The 22,263-nt window shown below is 35.1% G+C and overlaps 1 protein-coding gene across 4 annotated transcripts in view; it reads left to right on the top strand.

Annotated features, from left to right (window-relative positions):
* Positions 1–22,263, top strand: part of LOC121381131 — a 217,930-nt gene that overhangs the window by 175,845 nt on the left and 19,822 nt on the right. The window contains exons 2-4 of one of the 4 annotated variants that reach the window (XM_041510273.1): positions 2,778–2,859; positions 5,784–5,908; positions 14,641–14,713. The exons of the other annotated variants lie outside the window; for them this stretch is intronic. Of the exons in view, the coding sequence (XP_041366207.1) occupies positions 2,778–2,859; positions 5,784–5,908; positions 14,641–14,713 (280 nt within the window). The remainder of the gene's footprint in view (positions 1–2,777; positions 2,860–5,783; positions 5,909–14,640; positions 14,714–22,263) is intronic. 4 annotated transcript variants of the gene reach the window in all.

Below are 22,263 nucleotides of genomic sequence, written 5' to 3'. Positions count from 1 at the left end.
TCCAAAAGTGTTCACCAGTCATTCCATTTTCTTTCCACGAATTAGGCACCGTCACATTGTTTCTCATAGCATTTCAAAATCAGTGAGCGACATTTATTCCTACTAAGTCCGTGAAATTGTTCCGCTAAAGTCTTGATATGTGTCGCCAAGTCATCTTCCATCACTGCAGAAAAAATCATGTTTGTCAGTCGACATTTTTCATAGCCAAAAGCTTCATTTCGTTCATCATGCTGTCCAGTTTGTGCATTACACTTATCCATGTATCTCGTGAGGGTCATTCTTTGCAATATTAAAGTCATTAGCAGCTGCACGGATGCTACTTCCTCCCTTTACTTGTTCACTTGCTCTATGTAGAACGTCCTCTGGTGCCCCTCTATTGGATATTCTTTTATATTTTCGTGGCATCTGAAAAAAAAATACTGACATCACTAAAGCAAACTTGAAGAAACATTTCAGTATAATATGCAGTACTTTGATCTAGGCCCACAATAATTCTCCCACACACTATCTGTTAATAATAATCCTTAACAGCATGTAGTCAAATTAATAAGCTTTAGAGAAAGGATTATTCATCAAATGTAAATAATGGGAGAGTTGGGACACCATGCGGGGAGAGTTGGGCCATTGCCCAACCCTCCCACCCTGGACTGTCCCAACTCTCCCAAGTCTCACCATTTTTAATTTCAACCAAATTTTTATCTTGGGCGGTGATCACATGGATTTCAAAAATGCCTTGATGGAAGAAGACTGTCACAGCTATCACGCAGAATACACTAGAACAGTGTTCTATATACTGTTTAAGAGATATAAAAATGCTTACCTTGGAGTAAAAATTGTGTCATTTGTGCGAAAAATGTATTTTTGTCCACAATATATGGACAAGAGCCTGGAAATTCAAGTCCCTTATATCAATAGAAAGATAATGCTTAGTGCTTCAAATAGATGGCAGCACCTGTCTCAAACAACGAGCTATGACAATGATATTAGGGGTGGCTCAACTCTCCCTGTGGCCCAACTCTCCCAAGCTTCCCCTAAATGAAGGCGTTCGCTTCAAGCCGAAAACAAATCAATCATTTCTTTGAGCAGTAGCATACCGAGGTGGGAGGAGGGGGTGTTACGGGGGAATGCCACCATTCCCAATTAAACCCGTTTTTTAAAAACTGTATTAAATGTTATAAAACCATACATACATACATCGTGTACCCCCAGCTATATCGGTTGCCCCCCCCCCCCCCCCTCCAATTTAAAATACAACCTACCCCAGTGTTTTCGAGTGCATGATGTCTATCAATGCTCTTTTCTCATTTTTGTTTTTCGAAATAAGTCACAGTTCGCGTATGTGACTAGTCCAATATCGTTTTGGACAGAATGAGCTGTACACACTGATGGGCCAACCCACCCATGTATGTATGATTAAAAAAAATAATAATACAGTTAAAAACAAAAACAAAGATTTGATTGAGGGGCATGGCCCCCGTGCCCCCCCCCCCCCCCCCCCCCCCCCCCAGACACAGCTTACTGAAACTCGTTACACGAGGAACGCGCTTATGCAGAGCAATGACACTGTATTTAGTAATGTTTCGAATATGACATGCACCAATCGAAACCCCAAAGTATTTGTTATAGCCACAACAGATTAATTTGTTATTGGGCACGAATTATCTCAGGGAAACAATTTAAGCTATCTCTATTATTACATAAATCAATGATGAGACCATATTAGCAATGGAACTAACTATAACTGGATTCATACTGTTAAAAATATTTTAGAGCATCTAAGAATATGACTATCACAAACCTTTCTATCTGTAAAATGGCTATTAGAACAAATTAGCATAAAACAAAACGACCAGTATTTAAAAACATGAAAAAATCATATTTCAGAGTCATCGAGAGGTAAAACCTACGAACTTTTCAAAGAGGAACTAAATTAAAAAAATTATCGTAATATTATTCCTGAAAAAATATGGACCGTTTTGATCAAATGTAGGACTACTAACCATTATTTATCTGTTGAGACTGGTCGTTGGAATACAGCTCTATTGGAAGATAGACTATGTACTATTTGCGATGAAAACGATACAGGAGACGAATTTCATTATTTATTTGTATGTAGTATTTTCAATAATACCTGGAAAGAATGTTTACGTCCATACTATTATATCCGACCAAATATATATAAATTTCGAGAACTTATGAGCGGTACAAGAATAAGCACACTAAAAATTAGCTAAATTCATGAATATAATTTTTCAAGTATTTAAACGCCCATAATAACAACAATGCCCAACACCAACCACAATTACCATACTTTAACCAGTTAATGAAACTGAAGGCAAACATACAATTATACTTGAACTATTTTAAATCGCATTACATTACTGTATTTTTACATCTAATTACACACTAAATATTTATATTTATATATTGTAATATCAAGAATTGTAAAGTACACAGTTGTAACTGAAATATTCTGAATAATTATATTTGACAATATATCTCTACTTTGTTATATCACGGAATGTATTTATAATGTTTTTACACATAGCTGTATAATGTAATACCATATACTGCATTTTTATGTCCACTGCTTCATGCACGAAAGCGGGATCGACAGCGTAACTTGTAGGCCCCATGCATTTGGCTGAGGTAAAGAGCACACACAAGCACTTCGGGTATTTAATATGGGAACTAGCACCAAACAAACGCCGTGGCTGTTCGTATTTACACGCACAGGTTCAATATATTCATAAATATAATATTTTCTTTCTTTGCAGTTGGTGTTCTAATACCGTATGTCGGCGCAACAACCTGTGAAGAATGTAAAATTGCATGGTATAATTCTGACAAGACATGCGCGTGAGTATTGTTACTGTTTGTGTTGTATAATCCATCAGTCAACCAGTCAGTCGGTAGGTTTGTCACCTTTACAAAACATGGTAAATGTTTAAATAAATTTACCACATGAAAAATTTCCTCTAAAATACCCAGCATAAGTAATTATTGTTACTTCAAAATGTAAGTGAAGACTTGATAAGGAATCGTTCACACAATTATGGCAGATCCTACGTGTGTCTGTCTAAAGCAGATAACAATTTGTAACATGTCCTCCTATAAACCAAGGTGTGAATTTCGAACGCATGCACGGTTTGTAGCGTGTAAGTTGTTGCTCAAAGTATAATCTTAAAATTTAGAACAAATAAATACATTTGGTCCATTATGCAACATTATAGTAAGCTCGTTAAATATTTTTTAAATAAAACAAATTCTGATCCCCCATTAAAATGCCATATCATAAAGTTTGTTTGGTTTGTTTAAGGAAACCACTAGAGTACATTGATTAATTAATCATCGGCTATTGGATGTCAAACATTGAGTAATTCGGACTCGTAGTCATCAAAGGATATCCGCTACATTTTTCCTAATGTAGCATTGGATATTTTATGTGCACTTTCCCACAGACAGAAACACACATATAACGTCATTTGACCAGTTGTGGTGCACTGGTTGGAACGAGAAAAACCCATTCAGTTGAATGGATCCACCGAGGTGGTTCGATTTAACGAAGCAAGCATCTCAAGCGAGCACACAACCGACTGAGCTAAATCCCGCCCCCATTTCATAAGATTATGGTAATTTGCCATGTTATTTTTAATAACGGAATTTGGTATTGGAATAATGCTGGCGTCCTACTTAAAAGCAAACAAACAAATTAACTGTGCCAGTTGAATTTTTAATCTGAAAAAAACATATGCAAAAAGAAGTTATATTAAACCAATACAAGCAAACCTGTCTTGTCGCATTTTATTTATTAAAAATAACATTTTCAAAAATAAAATTTACAGTGGCCGCTTATAACGCTAGCATTTTAGAGATTCAGGACTGCATTTACATTAAAACTATTTTAGTAGAGAAAAGGTGGCCGCTTACAGTAGAGAGACCGCTGATTACAGGAGGCCGCTAGGACAGGTTTTCCTGTATTTTATAATTTTGATATCTTTGTTTGAATTTATTTGTGATGAGAAACTAGTTAATCACTCCCCGCATTTTGTGTTCACATCGAAGTCTGCTGCTCCAAACGAATATTAGTGTACAGTGTATTTCCCGGTGAAACATGACTCAACCTCCGTAAAACAAATTGCTCGCAAGTTTAGATCCCTTCCCTTGTACAATATCCAGCTCATACGCCTGACAATAGAATTAAAGTTATAGCTTCAAGAGTCAGTAGTCGCATGAGTTTGTGGCGCCAGTGACACGTCGAATGGAATAGAATGGATTGTTTAACGTGCACATTCAGAGCAAGCTGTTGTAGCGCACGGCTGTCCTGGGCACAGGTGCCGGCCTCGGCCGGCTCCTCCGTCCAGGACAGGAAAGGTGTGGGGTGGGTAGGAGGGGGACCGCATGAACTGGCAGGTGCAAGGGATTACCAGCAGTCCGACCGTAGCCGGTAACAGGCGGAAGGGGCACGCAATTTATTGTCTATGAATAGGTGTTCCTCAATTTCTTCACCATTCATCTGTGATTGTGTACAATGCAAGTGGCCACTATTTTTAAAAGGCGACACAGATTTCGCCCTCAAGTGACTGACAAAGCTGGTCAAAGCGATATTTGATGTTTTAGGATCACTTCGCTCACTCGCATGAGCCCTGTTGTCTAATGGTTATGTGGATTTGATGTATGTTGCCACTAGTCAGCATTGTTTTTGCTTAACTGGATTTATTTTCACTGTAATCCCGATTCAGTTCACACACAAACACGCCCTACTCGCTAGTTTATTTAGGCTAGATATAGCCCTAAATACTGCTAAAAACACTGGTGGATTTAGTGTGTAAATTAAAACATGAGTTAGCAACATAGTCGTAGTGTCAAAGTTGCATAAAAACGTCTTTCCGTCAACATTTTGTTAACTTGTGCAATGATTGTAAACGTTATTTTCCATTAAAAATAAAACCAAATTATTTAATTTAATATATACCCATTTAATTGTACTTCAGTAGTAAGTCCATACTGGCCATGCAATAAAAACATATTTTATTGGATATATGTGTAATACACGTACACAATTTCGCACGCGTAATCATGTCCCTAGTCAGGCTTGAACAACTAAGTTGTGTTATTTAATTAAACGTTTGTTAATCATAAACACAAAGGTTATATTTAATAAATACTAAACCACATACCAGTTGTTTTCGCATGTTATTCATTGCTCTCGTTTATAGCGCCCACGATTTATACCATTCGACCGCTACGCGATTTCATGGCATACTATGTTTACGCACTATAAACTCTTGCAATAAAGAACATGGTAAAACAACTGCCATGTAGTTATGTATATTTATTAGTTGAAAAGTAGTGTTGGACAATCTTTAGAGAATGGCAAAGGGAATTTTGCACGCTAATTTGAGACGTAGTACACTGTAATCGTATGTTGCTTTCAAGTTTTCTGTCTTTGCGCCTGTTTGTTTGTTGCTTCTTCTTTTTGTTTTTATCATGTTTAAAATAAGCAAGGGCTGTTGTAGAAGAGTAAGCAAGGGCTGTTTTAGTACATACAGTAGATCCTGATTAGGATTACAATGGTATATCATTGTTGACAGTATTTTTTTGTATTGTATAAATATGAAACTGCAATATGCTGTGTTGCATAGTTTCTCGGTATTTAGGTCGATTTTCCCGTTTTATTTATTTATTTATTCATTTTAAAAGTGGAACCTTTTTATGAATCACCCGAAGTTTTGAACAAATGGTAGTGTAGACATAATTTAACTTCATATTGGCCCTTTCAGTGACGACACCACCTACATCAAGTGTTTACTGGCCGCAGCGGATACTGACGCTGGATGTGACACTCGACACACGAGGATGGCGGAGGCGAAGGATCACCGTGACGGAATCAATCCCACATGCACTGGTAAGAATGAAATTTATTATTGATGTTTAAATTAGCAAGGCAATCAAAACATATTGATGATATACGATGAAATGCATTTTTCATATTTTTGAAAACGCACTTATTTCTGAGAAGTAACGGTTATGGGGACGAAGTCTAGTCTATTGTTTAAGGAATTTCCCCATTGAACTTCACAGACTCTTGTTTCTCTCAATTTCAACATTATCCAAATATGTTGCAGGGTTGTAGATAACCAAACGTAGTGTTCATTTTCTCGCGTTAAAACTAGGGTCTGCCACTTTAATCATCGGCTGTTGGAATCGAACATTTGGTAATTCTGACATATAGTCTTAGAGAGGAAACCCGCTACATTTTCCCATTTGTAACTAGGGATCTTTTATATGCACCATCCCACAGACAAGATGGCACACACCGCAGTCTTTGATATACCAGTCGTGGTGTACTTACTGTAACGAGAAATTGCCTAATGTGCCCACTGACAGAGATCGAACCAAGACCGACCGCGCATCAGGCGAGCACTTTACCACTAGGCTATGTCCCGCCCTAACCCAGAGAGAATGCATTGTACACTTTTAATAGGAAAGTGCATCCGCTTGCATGCAATACAAGTTTCCCAGGTGTATGGAATGATGAGTTGAATTGATAAGATGTATATTAAAGACCGTGGTATGTGCTAACAGCAATTTTTAGTTTTAATGTTTAGTGTTTAATTCTGTTTATAACAATTATATCAGGGTTCGGCGTTGAGGATTATAGCTGCTTGATACAAAAGTGCCCGGTAACAATGAAAAATAAAAGTTTGGTTTGCTTAACGACACAACTGGAGCACATTAATTAATTAATCATCGGTTATTGGATGTCAAACATTTGACTCGTAGTCATCAGAGGAAACCCGCTACATTTTTACTAATGCAGAAAGGGATCTTTTATATGCACTTTCCCACATACTGGGAAGCACATGCCACGGCCTTTGTCCAATTGCGGTGCACTGGTTTGAACAAGAAAAATCCAATCAGCTGAATGGATCCACGAGGTGGTACGATCCTGTGACGCATGCACCTCAATTTTATTTTAACCAAGTTTTGTTTCTTAATCATAACTTATTATTATAAAGTTGAACTTTTAGTACTGGTACAATATATTCGTTATATATGAACAATACAAATGGCCCAGTAATAACACGGGGTAACAAACATGTTAAGTGTTTTCCCTTGAAATGCTGGTAAACATCTATTCGGTAAATCACTTTCGCTTTAAAATATTTACCAAGTCATTAAATACATTTCGCAGACGCACGGTCTTTTTAAAACATCTCAGGCCCGTCGAAGCGATTGTTTTTAAGTGCTCCCCCGTGAAAAAATACGGATGGCTTTAAATATCTTTTTCTGGCATCTGAATCGCAAAAACAGCCATTTTTAAATAACAATTTAAAGACAGTTTTAAGGATTATTTTAGTATTTTACTCCAAGAATATTTTCATTTAGATGGCCTTAAACGCACTATGCCTCACCGGTTAAGTGGGGAGGGGGCAGTGATCAGGGTTCGAGACGTCTACGATTGGGTGGCTTTAAATGCGATTTATTGCCATCTTAATCACAAAATTAGCCATTTATTTCCACCACCCCCCCCCCCCAAAAAAAAAAAAAAAAAAAAAAAAAAAAACATTTAAAAAATAAAAATGTTAAGGATTATTTTGTTTAGTAATATAACTCAACAATGTTTTTTATTTAGATGTGATTTTTTTTAATTGGATGTCATTAAACGCCTTTCCTTGGCATCTGAATCGCAAAATTAGACATTTTTAAACAACAATTTAAAAATTATTTTAAGGATTATTTTACATAGTATTTTACACCAAAAACGTTTTCATTGTGATAACAGCAAATGCACTAGATCTCACAGGTTAAGTGTTTGTGTGTGTGAGAGAGGGGTGGGGAGGGGGGGGGGGGGGGGCAGTGATCAGCGCCCGAGACGTCTAGGGGGTCCGGGCGTATGCTCTCAAGTGAAACTTTCAATACTGTATGGCTTTAAACGTGTGTTGTTGTTGTTTGTTTGTTTGTTTTTTTAGCGGTGGGGGGGGGGGGGGGGGGGGGGGGTGTGTAAATCTGAATCGTAAAATTAGCCATTTTCAGACCGTGATCAGTTGTTTTTTTTTGAGTTTATAACCCAATCATTATTATTTAGAAAACACAATAATATTTATGTCACTGATTTTCTGAAACCATTTTTAGGCAAATTAATATTAAAGCTGCAATCTCCAGTTCTTCATTACATAATGCATACATATAAACATCTACAGCAGTGACATTAAACACAATTTCTACATGTTAAATAGCTCACAATTCTTGTGAATGTGAAAACATGGATTCACGGAACATTTTGTTTCCAAACTCTTGATTAGTGATATTTCTAGTCAACTGAAAATTGATTAGCAACTACTTAATATTTTTAATTGTGTAGCGATCTCTAAATTTTAGTCAATTGAAAATTGATTAACAATGACTGTTTAATATTTTTAATTGTGTAGCCATCTCTGATACTGAGCAAAATGTTCCCTGAGATTTATATAAAAAACTAAATGTGTGCTTTATGCATTAATAACAAATATACTGAACTCCACTGAAAACGCATCAGTCAGATTTGAAATTGTAAAATGGATATAAAATGCGCCGCAGTAGTTCTGACGACGGTTAGGAGGAGAAATGATTGACGATGCACCACTTGACACAATTTATTATGGTTATATTGACGTCGGACATTATGGATAGAACCCACAGATATTACGTGAGGAAACCCGTTGCCGCCATACTTTCAGGGGTCTTTGATATGCAAGTCGTATGGCACTGGTTGTGATGGGGTAAAAAACTATCGGAATCTACACAGTGATAATAACATTATAGATTGTGTTCAAATAGGTTTGATTTTGTTCCCAGTGTCTTCATGGATATTGTAGGTTAAGTATGATTGAACTTGATAGTATATGGGAAAACATAAAACACCTTTTAAAAAGTGGGTGAGGGGAAGCGCCCCTCCTGCTCCGACGGCTCTAAATATTGGTTCGTACGAGGCAGTATATAGTAAAGTTTATCGCGCTCGTCCAATTCTCAGACAACGCCAGCCGACAAATCCCGCTGATCGGTCATGATGTTATAGCTGATCGCAAGTTTCTCAAATTTATCTTGTTAACTCGCATGTGAATCGTAAAAAACAAAAAACAAAAAAAACAAAAACAACCTCAATCAACAATGTATAACCGATTTAAAATGACGGACATTCCTAAGTTTGCTGCAATTTTTAAGATGTTATCGACTAACAGAGACTTTTTATCGATTGTAATTACATATCAAATATTTTTTCTGCATAAAATATTAGTGGGTGTATATAAAATGTGTTTCTGATCGTTCTAATATTTGTATTAGGTTAAATTTCATTTTATTTCTAATCCCGCTGATCGGTCATAATGTTATAGCTGATCGCAAGTTTCTCACATTTCTCTTGTTAACTCGCCTGTGAGTCGTAAAACAAAACAAAAAACAAAAAATAAAAAAACAACCCAAACACCCCAATCAACAATGTATAACCGATTTAAAGGGACGGACATTCCTAAGTTTGCTGCAAGTTTTAAGATGTTATCGACTAACAGAGACTTTTTATCGATTGTAATTACATATCAAATATTTTTTCTGCATAAAATATTAGTGGGTGTATATTAAATTTGTTTCTGATCGTTCTAATATTTGTATTAGATTAAATTTCATTTTATTTCCTAAAAACAAATCCCGCTGATCGGTCATAATGTTATAGCTGATCGCAAGTTTCTCAAATTTCTCTTGTTAACTCGCCTGTGAGTTGTAAAACAAAACAAAAAACAAAAACAAAAACAAAAAAACAACAACCCAAACAACATAAAATATTAGTGGGTGTATATTAAATGTGTTTCTGATCGTTCTAATATTTGTATTAGGTTAAATTTCATTTTATTTCTTAAAAAAATATTTTTTCGTACGTACGAAATTATTTGAAGACAAAATCCAGTTTGGGCTTCTTACAATTATGGAGGTGATCAGAAATGCATTGAATGCACAGTCACTAATATTCTAAACAAGAAAATATATTTAATATGTAAGTTTAATCGTAGAAATATTGTATTAGTCAGAAACATCTTACAATACAGCAAACTCAGGAATGTCCCTTTAAAAATTAATTGACTGTGACACTCATCTGTTGAAGAGCATAGAATAGAACAGAATAGAATAGAATAGAATAGAATAGAATAGAATAGAATAGAATAGAATAAATGTTTAACGACACCCCAGCACTCAACGGTTGATATTTGTATAAATGATTTTTTTTTTATGTGGTCGTCAGTTGAAAATGGTGTTTTGCATGTAAAATTCTGTGAAAAGATACCAGGAATAGATAAAGAGACGTGTAATGATATATATACAATGAATTAGGGCGCTTTCTGATGCCAATAATGAGGAAATTAAGAATGTTTAAATTTTGGATAAAGTTATGTAAACTAATAATTATATTTTACGTGAATGTGGAGAAAACTAAATTGATTTGGATAGGATAAAAAAAACCGCAGTCGTTATAAATTATGTAAAGAATGGAAACTTGATTGGACAGACCAGTTTAATTTATTGGGAATTAAGTTTGAGGTTGATTAAAAAAATATAGTTAAAATTAATTATACTGATAAAGTGAAAGCTATTGAGTTTTTAATGAATATTTGGTCAAGTAGAACTTTAACACCATTAGGAAGAAACACGGTTGTAAAATCCTTATTTATGGCAAAACTAAATCATTTATTTTCGGCCATTCTAAATCCGACTACTAATTTAATACTAGAATTTCAAAAGAAACTTTTAAAATTTATATGGAAAGGAAAACCAGATAAGGTCAAACGTGTACAAATGAATTACAATATTAGAGATGGAATGAATGAATGTTTAACGACACCCCAGCACGAAAAATACATCGGCTATTGGGTGTCAAACTATGGTAATGCAAATAAATAAAGTGATGATCAACATCAATATAAAAATTCAAGGTTTAAACAAAAACAGTGTAAAGAACTGTGCCAAAAATACAAATACAAATATCACAGAATTTTACGGACACCGAATTTTACTCTAAACTTCAATTTGTGCTGTATTGGCCATTCTCAAAGAGAATGTTACACCCCTGCACCACGGTGAGGTTACAGCACGCGCAGGGGTATTAGAGATGGAGGTATTAAAGTTCCCAATGTCCAAATGTTTATTATGGCACAAAAGATTACTTGGATCAAAAAATTATGTATAAGTTCTAATTTGAAATGGAAATTGTTAACACTAAACGTGATTGATAAGTTTGACCATATAATGGAATTTGATCCAGATTATATTGAAAAAACATATTGTGCCAACAGTAAAAAATAACTTCTGGAAAGACACTTTATTGGCTTGGTGTGCATACCTCAAAATGTGTAAGAACAAACTCAGTAGTGACAATGACATACAGTCTCAATTTATTTAATATAATGAAGACATTAAAATAAATAATAAATCAGTATTTTATAAAAACTGGTATGAAGCAGGGGTTAGGTATATAAATGACTTAATAGACGACAATGGTAAATTGTATATATATGAACAATCTATTACAATATATAATGTTAAAATTAATTTTATACATTACTATAGTATTTTTAGTGCAGTCAAGCGGTATTGCAAGATACATAAAATTAAACAATTCAAAATAAAACTAAAAAACCCCTTTCTTCCTTACAATAATTCTAAACTCAACATAAACTGCAAAGGCAGTAAACATTATTATAATGTATTGCTTGAATCAAAATTTAAAAAAAACCCATACAATTTAAAATGAGAAATTGAGTTAAACTGTCATTATCAAGAATACGATTGGAAACTTATGAATGCAATGCCGTTTCGCTGCACGGACAACACAGAATTAAGATGGTTTTAATATATAATTATCCACAGAATATTACCAGATAACCGTTGTTTACATACCATAGGATATATCGAGTCTCCACTTTGTTCCTTTTGTAAAGATGAAATATCAACATTAATTCATTTATTTTTTGACTGTAGTAAAATTAATCCCATTTGGAAAGGGTTGACAGAATGGATCCTTGAAAAAACAGGTATATCGATAAATTTTACAAAAGAAAATGTAAGTTTGGGTTTTAGAACAAGTAACAATGATCCAATTAATTTAATTATATTATTAACTAAGTAAATTATATTTAAGAGTAAAAAAAAAATGGTTAAATAATTTTAATTCATTTATTTTTTGACTGTAGTAAAATTAATCCCATTTGGAAAGGGTTGACAGAATGGATCCTTGAAAAAACAGGTATATCGATAAATTTTACAAAAGAAAATGTAAGTTTGGGTTTTAGAACAAGTAACAATGATCCAATTAATTTAATTATATTATTAACTAAGTAAATTATATTTAAGAGTAAAAAAAAAATGGTTAAATAATTTTAATTCATTTATTTTTTGACTGTAGTAAAATTAATCCCATTTGGAAAGGGTTGACAGAATGGATCCTTGAAAAAACAGGTATATCGATAAATTTTACAAAAGAAAATGTAATTTTGGGTTTTAGAACAAGTAACAATGATCCAATTAATTTAATTATATTATTAACTAAGTAAATTATATTTAAGAGTAAAAAAAAAAAGGTTAAATAATTTTATTTAAAAAAAAATATTTTACGTACTCTTTATGTAGAACTACAGCAATATGAAGATAGTTAGTTAACGAATATCAGACTAGAACTCAGTAAGATTTGTTTAGATTATATATGAAATTTCGAAAAGTTAGATATAATATTTTTACCATAATAAAAAAAAAACTATTACGGAATGTATTTATGCAGGAATGCTATAGTAGAATAAAAACATCAAAGTCTTTGTCATTATGTTTTAAACTAATGCAAGTTTGAAGTTACAAACCTATTTGAAAAATACACTCATAAGTTAAATATAAAATTTGGTAGATATAAAAATGTAGAAAATCCCCACAAACCTCCAATGAACTCGAAGATGAATTCCATTTTATATTGAACTGTCACCGATATAATGATATAAGACAACTACTGAACATATTAAAGGACTCAATAACCTTGGAAAATATGTAATTCGGTTATATAATTTCATAAATAATTAGATTGTAAAGTTTTATTTGTATTGTGCGTTTTTTTTCATTGACCATATTATGTGAAAAATCATTCCCCACCAGTATACCGTACATATTGCATATAAACACGTTTTATTTTGTATGCTGATGAGTTGTAAAACTTCAAGGGACATTCCTGAGTTTGCTAAGATGTTTCCGACTAATAACATTTTTATGATTAAACTTACATATTAAATATATTTTCTTGTTTAGAATATCAGTGTCTGTATATTCAGTGTTTCAGTTCGCCTTAATATTTGTAAGAAGCCCAAACTGGATTTCGTACGTACGACAAAAAATATTTTAGCAAATATATGCAATTTAACCTGGTATAAATATTAGAACGATCAGAATATTAGAACGATCAGAAACACGTTTAATATACACCCACTAATATATTATGCAGAAATATACATTTGGTATATAATTACAATCGTTAAAAAGTTTCTGTTAATCGATAAGATCTTAAAAATTGCAGCAAGCTCAGAAATGTCCCTTTAAGGCAATAAATAAACTTGTAAAAAAGAGAAACATTATAATAAATGTCGCGGTTTATAACTATTTACATCATTCTGTCGTGGAACAACTTTTACAAATATTCCGTTCTAGATATATTTCACTCAAAATAATGTGTGAGTATTTTATATGTAAAATAATTGCCGGCACGACGGAAAAACCATAGTTATCCCCTACCAACAACGTCTAGGGTGCCATGGTTATGTTATATTATAATATATAATATAACCATAAGACCCCCTAGGTTGTTGTTTGAGGATATCTGTGGTGACGGCAGATAAACAAAAATCGCCTGGTTGTGGTGATATTGACCAGTTTAAAACAAACCCGGCCTAAAAGGCAATATGTCGACCCCTCAATGCATTTATTAAAGGTGTAACGACACAGGCGATATGATACATATCAATCATACGTAAGCAGTTTCCTTCACAGGTGGAGTATTTTAGGTCTCCCTAAACATACTGGAGCCTTGTATAACTCCTCTGTATGAAACAAAGTGTTTCCATGAAATAGAACATGTTGTATTTAACCATGGTGTCCTTATTTTCAAACGTATAATCACCTACGTTTGGTAATGCTACCAGTTTAATTTGTTAAATTTAATCTAAGTAGGTAGAATTATCCTGTTGGTATGTTTATGTTAGTTATTACGTTTGTACTTCATTAGTTATATTAGTTAGTTGTTTAAATGTCCGTTATTTAACGTCTTTTAAGATTAAAATTAATTTTTAAACAGAATACAAATTCGTACCATATGATTCAATGAGACGGTGAATGTAGACTCTGATCATGTTAAATTGAACTGGTATTTATAAAAGTTATAACCACACTTTACTAGGTGTATCGGTGAATATCTCTACAGTTTAGGTCTTGGGACACTTTTAACAAAAGAAACCACGACAACGAGACCCGGAAGTGGTGTATAATCATATAATATCTACATGTAGTATTCCACTGCGCGTTGATTATGTTCACATTACAGTTTTGATTCAACATAAATCATTTTCTTTTTTACTATAGCACTGACGGGCACGTGCATATGTGAAATAGCCTACGCTCGGGTAGATGTTTCTGCAGCTGCGACCAAATGCACGTAAGTTGATTTAACATATCTAATTATTTGCTTTTATTTCGTGATGAAAAACTTACTTGGCAGGCGCGCATCAAGGATGTTTCAACCAGAAGGCGATAATATTATTTAAGACTATCAACGTATCAGGCCCGTGGGAAGTGGGGTGGTGTTCAAAGGGACCTGAGCCCCCTATGAGGACAAACATTTACATGTTTTGTCCAACTCTATGTACATAAAGCTAAACGGTAAACATATGGCTTGTGCGTCCCCCCCCCCCCCCCAAAAAAAAAAAAAAAAAAAAAAAAAACTCCCAAACAAACAACAACCCCGCACACATCCACACAATTTAGAAGTTGTAACATCCCAATGTAGGTTGTGCCCCCTACTTCAGATATCGTAGACAATGCGGATAGTCATTTGCATATCAAAAGCATCATTCTATAGTGCGTTTCAAACTAATGTTCGGTTCTATCGTCCTATCCGCACAACTCGTAGTATGACCTATATTTAAGAAAATATCTGTAAACATGAAGCAGGCGCGGATTCAGGTGGGGAGTTCAAGTGACAAAACCTGTTTGAAAAAAAAATATGTATCAAATATTATAATTATATTGTGGAATACACAAGGGCGCGCGCTGAAGGGAAAGACAGACAGACAGAGAGAGAGAGAGAGAGAGAGAGAGAGAGAGAGAGAGAGAGAGAGAGAGAGAGAGAGAGAGAGACAGACAGAGAGACACGTCATTTATATAACGACGCACTCAACATATTTTAATCTATGGTTATATGGTTATAGGGAGAGAGAGAGAAGAATATGGTATGCATGCGATTGGTGGAGGTGTGACCCTCTGCACAACCCCAACCCCACTTAAGGCTTCTTTTGTATATGGAGCGGGACGTAGCTCAGAGGTAAAGCGTTCGCTCATGGTAGGTCGACTGATCGATCCCACATGGTGGACCCATTGGGTTGTGTCTAGTTCCAGCCTGTGCACCACAACTGATGTATAAAGGCTGTGGTATGTGCTATCCTGTCTATGGGATGGTGCATATAAAACGTCCCTTATTGCTTATCAAAATTGCTTATCGGAAACAGTGGCCCATGTGGCGGTAGCGAGTTTCTTTCTCACTGTCATACTGCTCCTTAACCGTTTTGTCTGACGCCACATAAACGTATATCAAATGCGTTGAGTGTGTCGTTAAATAAACATTTCTCTCGTATGTATGTGTAGTCTATATGCATTTCTATTCGATTAGTTTATAGGTTGTTAGGTTGTTTGATAGTGAATGATATGGAAATAGATTGTTTTTGGTGTTAAAGAGTTCATGCATACATTAAAGTAATACTCCTGATGGGTATGGAGAAATAACTTAATCAGCCGACGAACTCATTTCTTCATCACTATCTTCGTTAAGGGGGACTATCACAGGGGGTATTTTATTTCTTATAAAACTATTTTGTTTTCTAAAATCTTCTTCGATCTTTATTACATGTTTAACTGCGTCAGACAAGTGTGTAGGTGTGACAGAGTTCAATGCATGTGCAAGTTCTCTCCGCACCGTGGTCATTTTACCATCATTATGACGAGCTATGTGCCCTTTGACTTGACTCCAGATCAGTTCTATCGGATTGAGTTCAGAATGTCCTGGCGGCAGTCTTAGACACAAGTGCCCATGACGTTCAGCAATATCATCAGTAACAAATTGCTTTGCACATTTGTTACTTTTCACAAGTTCATAAAGAACTGGCTTTGTCATGTTACTCTCAAAAGGTATATTTTTGTTTCGTAGCCACGACTGAATTTCTTCCTTTTTAGCGTTTAGTGCAGGACATCGTGTAATATCAGTTAATTTGTTGTGGTAGCTTGCGTTATCCATGACGATAACAAAAGGTTCTGGTAGAGAAGGCATAAGTTGTTCTTCAAACCATTTGATGAAATTGTCACGATTCATCTCACCATGATAGTCTCCGTCTGTTTTTTTTAGCCTCAAAGATCAATTCACAGCCATCTATCAATCCATATTTATCACAGCCAGCATGACAAATAATAAGTCTTTTTCCCTTCCCAGTCACCGAACAGAGTTTATGAACTCGATCAGCAGCGTCTGATTTCGGCAGGTGATTGGCGGTACTTGTGCCCGGGTGGATATCTGTCCAGTGGTGGGATGTTGTGTGGTTGACATTCACCCAGGTCTCATCTTGATACACTATTAAATACCCCTGTTCTCGTAAACTGGATATTTCATGGAGATAGGACAGTCTCCTGTCTGATATATTGGCGTCCTCAAAAATAATTTTTCCGGTTGTAGACATATGTTGGTATTTAAAATCGAGGTCATGGAGTGTTCTTCGTAAAGTTGATATGGATATTTTGATTCCACATTCCTCCCTTAAAGCCACGTTAATCTTATGTAATGTAGGTAATTCGCCCTCTATAAAATCTGTATACTCGTCGTCTAATAACATCTTTATCAAATAAATCGATGAGTTTTCGGTCGCGTTTTTTAACAGTGATTTCTGTGCTTGGATTCGTAGAGCTTAGATTTTTCACAGTTCTTTTTACTGTTGAAACCGAAACTTTAAGTGCAGCGGCAACTCGATCGACAATTCGATAAGAAGCATACCTAGGTCTACCGCGCTGATATTCATCTTCAAAATAATCGAAAACAGTCTTAATACACGATTTTACATCAACTGAAGTGTTTTTCGATTTACCCATATTTTTCCTCAAATAACAATAACAAGAATGTCGACCAATACATTTTCAATGAATTTATATACCCTACCTAACTTGTATTTTACGTGGTTTACACATTGCTACAATAGCACGTACAGTCATAGATCGAAATAATGATGTTATTGACCAAGCAATGCTATCGTATTTTGGACATTCAGGGCTGTGTCTGCGGGATGAAAAAGTGGTTGAACCCATACGAGTCCGAACAATAGCCCTTTGGTTTTTCGCATTACAAATGTAACACCCCACCCCCAAACCCCAGCCCCTAGCACCACCCTAAATACTATATATATATATATATATATATATATATATATATATATATATATATATATATATATATATATATATATATATATATATACGTATGAGTTCCCAATTTAGAGGCAAATTAAATAACATTTTTATTATTATTTGATGTTGGTGGCCTTTGACATTTTATCCCCCCCCCCCCTGGTCTTCTGGGTCCGGCCCTGCATTAAATTTATTTATAAATTTGGAAAGCACATTCCTGCGGTGTGTGAGGTGATTTGTGTTTATTACTGTGCTACACCTCAGTTGTGTTAGGTTAGGTATGGTATGCTAATATATAATTGATATAATAAAATAAAAATACATAATACATTAGCTAAATTTATTAAATATAATGCACCTACAAGAAAGGGTTACATGTTCTGTTTGTTTACATCTATGTTTAACGGAAAGATTAGACAATGCTGTTACACACTGTAAAACAATAATAACCTTGATTTAGTGAAACAAGCTATAATGGCCACGTAGCCTCAGATCCCAATGTTTTGATATGCAAATGACCTTAGTTATTTATAGGAGAAATAACGTGCATTCAAAAGACACAGAGATTTTTAAAAAGTGGAATTAAGTCAACTTCGTGCATTTTATATGATGATTTGTATATAAAACCTGTCGGGGTTTGTGTTTGTTTTCATGTAAATGCAAAGAAAACAAATATCGAATAGGAAATAAACGTAACATTTGCAAAAAACTTTGGGTCTAAATAATTGAACAGGATAATAGGATGTCTTTGGTCAAAAATATATATAACACATAGTAAAGTGGAATTGTTGCGAGTAAACCAATTGGAAGTGCGAGTTGGTTTCGTTACCTCACCCCAGCGGTTGGATAACTCGCCCATACTGTTTAGTAAACTCGCCCCCAAAACGTTACCAGAGGGAGTGGCAGGATCCCGCATAAATCCGCGACTCACTAAGTGTTGATAGGTACATTACAGGTGCGGATCCAGGTGTTTAAACATACCTTTAATATTATGTTTTGACGTCATCGAAACAAAACTCCACATCCCCCATCCCTTGGATCCGAACCTGCATTAGCCAATGACATAAAACGTGTTAATGATCAGTACAGACGTTACATGAAACATCCGACCACGCTATGCAAAGCTGTCTAACGTTTGTTTTCGGAAAAACTGAATCAAACAAAAGTACTGTGGTGTCAGATTTAGAAAAGTATAAATACTGCTCACAAAACGTAGAGGATATTCCTAAAACTATACCCAAACTCTTTAACCTTGAAATAATTTGTTTCTTCTTCTTCAGCATTAACATATACATAACTTACTTGTCTACTGCATTTCAATGGTTATAAGATAAAACATGTTTCAAATCCCACAAAAAATGTAATATCATTCAGTGGCGGAGTCATGAAAAACACAAGATGTCAATATCATCTTGGACTTCCTCTAGCGTCAATACATGCATTACACCTTTGGTAGCATGTTTCTTATAAGGTGGCCTATCATCGTTTGTGGAACCTGATGCCGCTATTCCGGCAGTGCACTGCCTAATTTCTACCAGCGTCTGTGGTGGTTGTTTACGTTGATATGCCTACTAAGGATATCCCACATGTGTTCTATGGGTGAAAGGTCAGGGGACATTGCTGGCTAATGTCTGGATGTGATGCCTCCGTAGATGATCTGTGACAACATGCGCACAAAACGTTCTGACATCGTCATCCTGGAACACAAATCCTGCGCCATGGTGATGAACAAATGGTAGAACATGTCGACTGATTATGTTAACTGTGTAGTACAGACCTGTGAATGTCCCTTGACAAATAGAGATATCTGTTCTGCTTGTCAGAGCGATGCCGCCCAACCCCATTATTAATCCACGTCCACGAGGTACCATAGAAGCCTCTTTGTAGCTTTCACCTAGTCTGAGCCAAACACTTACTCGACTGTTATTGAAGTCCAGATTAAACCTGATTCATTAAACATGGCATTAGACCAACGCGCGTTTGTCCATAGCAGATGATTGCGACACCATTGCAGCCGAGTTTGGCAATGTCTTGCAGTTAAAGGTAAAGGAATCTACGGTCTACAGGCTCATAACAAACGAACATGCAGGCGGTTAGGAACTGTTTGTGTGCAGACTTGATCCCTGTTGCCTGTTGGAGTTACTGGTGTAGCTGATTTGCATTGGTTTGACGTTTATGGAGGGCTCTGGCGATAAAGAGGAGTTTGTCTTGGCGTCAGTTGGTGCCGACTGGATGTCCACTTCGTGTTTTCTTTTGGACTCTACCTGTTCTCTGTCGCTCCCATAGTCTGCTAATGACAGACTGTGAAACACTAATTTGATGAGCTGTGTACGTCTGGTCGTCCATGTTGGATCATCCCTATGAGTTTAAGATGTTCCTCCAATGTCAGTCAGCGCATCGTTGCAATTCAGCAAGTGAAAGAGCAATCACAATCCTCGCAACCTTTAAATTATGCTAACAACGTGCATGTGCAGTATGCTTTAAACGGTTTAAGTACAAACTGAGATATTTTGAAAATACATTACTACCTCCTTTGGCATTCAAGTCCGAAGGAAATAAACACAGTTGGTGAATTGAGATATCACATCACATGTTCGTGATTGATAATGACTTGGCTACACTGCGTAACACTTGTAGTTAAATATCATAAGTATCATAACATGTTAATGTTAAAAATATTTCAATATCTCCTACTTTATTTGAGCAGTATAGTTTGGATACAGGTAGTACTAAACCAAATAACTTCCGGCTGGGTCAAAGTTTCGAAGTGCACCCAACTTTTGATAGAGAAGTGAACACCACAAGTCCTGTGATTGGTTATAAATGTGAGTGTGTTGGTTGTAAAAAATAATAGTTTCATCTGGGTAAAACAAATATGCAATTTTAGTTCATCTAGTACCAATGTGTCAAGTAGCCTTGTGCCTGAAACATGTATGGGTTACCTGTAAAAAAAAAGTACTCAAATTTTGTGCGGAACTAGGGTAGTCATAGACGCTACCCGTTATCTCAGAAACGAGCAGCTTGACCCCCAATTTTTTCGAATTCACTTTAAGTGTGAGGGGTGGTAGTATTTATATCCGTGGCGTTTATGTCGATTGATACGCTGCAGGTAGGAATTTTAGCCACATAATTATGTTACTTTTGTCATCTATGGGATTTGATTTGGTAGTATACACCCTACAGAACGTTTGGTTGTCGAAATGATTTACAAGTTACAACATTACATTTAAAGTTTGTTTTGTTTAACGATACTACTAGAACACATTATTAATTAATCATCTGCTATTGGATGTCACACATTTGATAATTGTGACACGTAGTCATCAGAGGAAACCTAGGTGCAACGTTAAGTACAAACTAATCCGATCTTCACATACAAAGATGATACGGTTAAATGAGAGTATGCGATATCTTAGACATCTGTGATAGTAAACTGTCAACGTCATTGTGGACATCCTAAAAAAAAGTCAACAACAACATAATGTAGACGTTGATGCATACATATTGAATATCCTACATTCCATGGCAAAGTCTAAGCCTTACATAATTTTATGTTTTATTAATGCAGAAGACAAAATAATTTGACCTTACATTCATGCTTTTGCTGGCAGTAGTGTCCATCGACTGACAGCGCCATTAAGTGTAGCAGTTGCCAAATTAAAATACATTAATCCATACCTGTGACGTCACATATTATTTTCCAAGAATTGACGCGTGTGAAACAATGCAATTTTAATGCCAACAAGTCGAGCATTCGAACCTACTACTGACTGAACATGTACAACGCTTTAACCCACGAGGCTAAACTTATGCATCATCAAATATACATGTAACGTAAGCCTTACAAACCTATTACTATAGTACTGTCGGAAATAGAATAAAAATGATTTTCGTCGATTATTTCTTACATATTAAACTGACAAGTAAACATTTTGTAAATATCTATTTAATGATAGTCTACCTAATTTAGCATTTACTTGTTTAGGCACTCAATGATGTTCAAGGTGGTGTTTACTCTTGAAATTAAAAGAAAAATGTCAGTAAACAAGTGATTTGTGCACATTATTGGAACAGACTATAACAAATTTTGGTCAACATGTGTCAATTTCATTGCTGTTAAAATATGTGAGGGACTGTTTCTGATTAAGGTTTACCCCTATCCCTCTCCAAAACTAAATATTTGTAATCATTAATTTTATAAGTATCCTTTTAGCAAAACTGTCAAGAACCATTATGAGTGATCCATTATACCGGTATTAAAGGTGCTATCTCAATGTTGCACAATGACAGCTATTACAAATCATTTTTTGTATATATATATATATAAAAGTTTGATTTAACATTTAAAGAAGACACCTTTAACAATATGCCTCTAAATGATTATAGGAAATAATTTTATCTACCCGGATAGAAAATACATTTTATTGGAGAATCTTTATCACAGATCGCATATAACTATAATATAGCACCTTTAAATTGTTGCAAGATTGTGTAAATTTCTCATGTACTTACATTGAATTTATATTCAATAAATATGCTTGTCAT

This window comes from Gigantopelta aegis, chromosome 9, assembly GCF_016097555.1.
Source record: "Gigantopelta aegis isolate Gae_Host chromosome 9, Gae_host_genome, whole genome shotgun sequence".
NCBI classification, from domain to species: Eukaryota; Metazoa; Mollusca; class Gastropoda; order Neomphalida; family Peltospiridae; genus Gigantopelta; species Gigantopelta aegis.
This window is presented reverse-complemented; position numbering and strand designations above follow the sequence as displayed.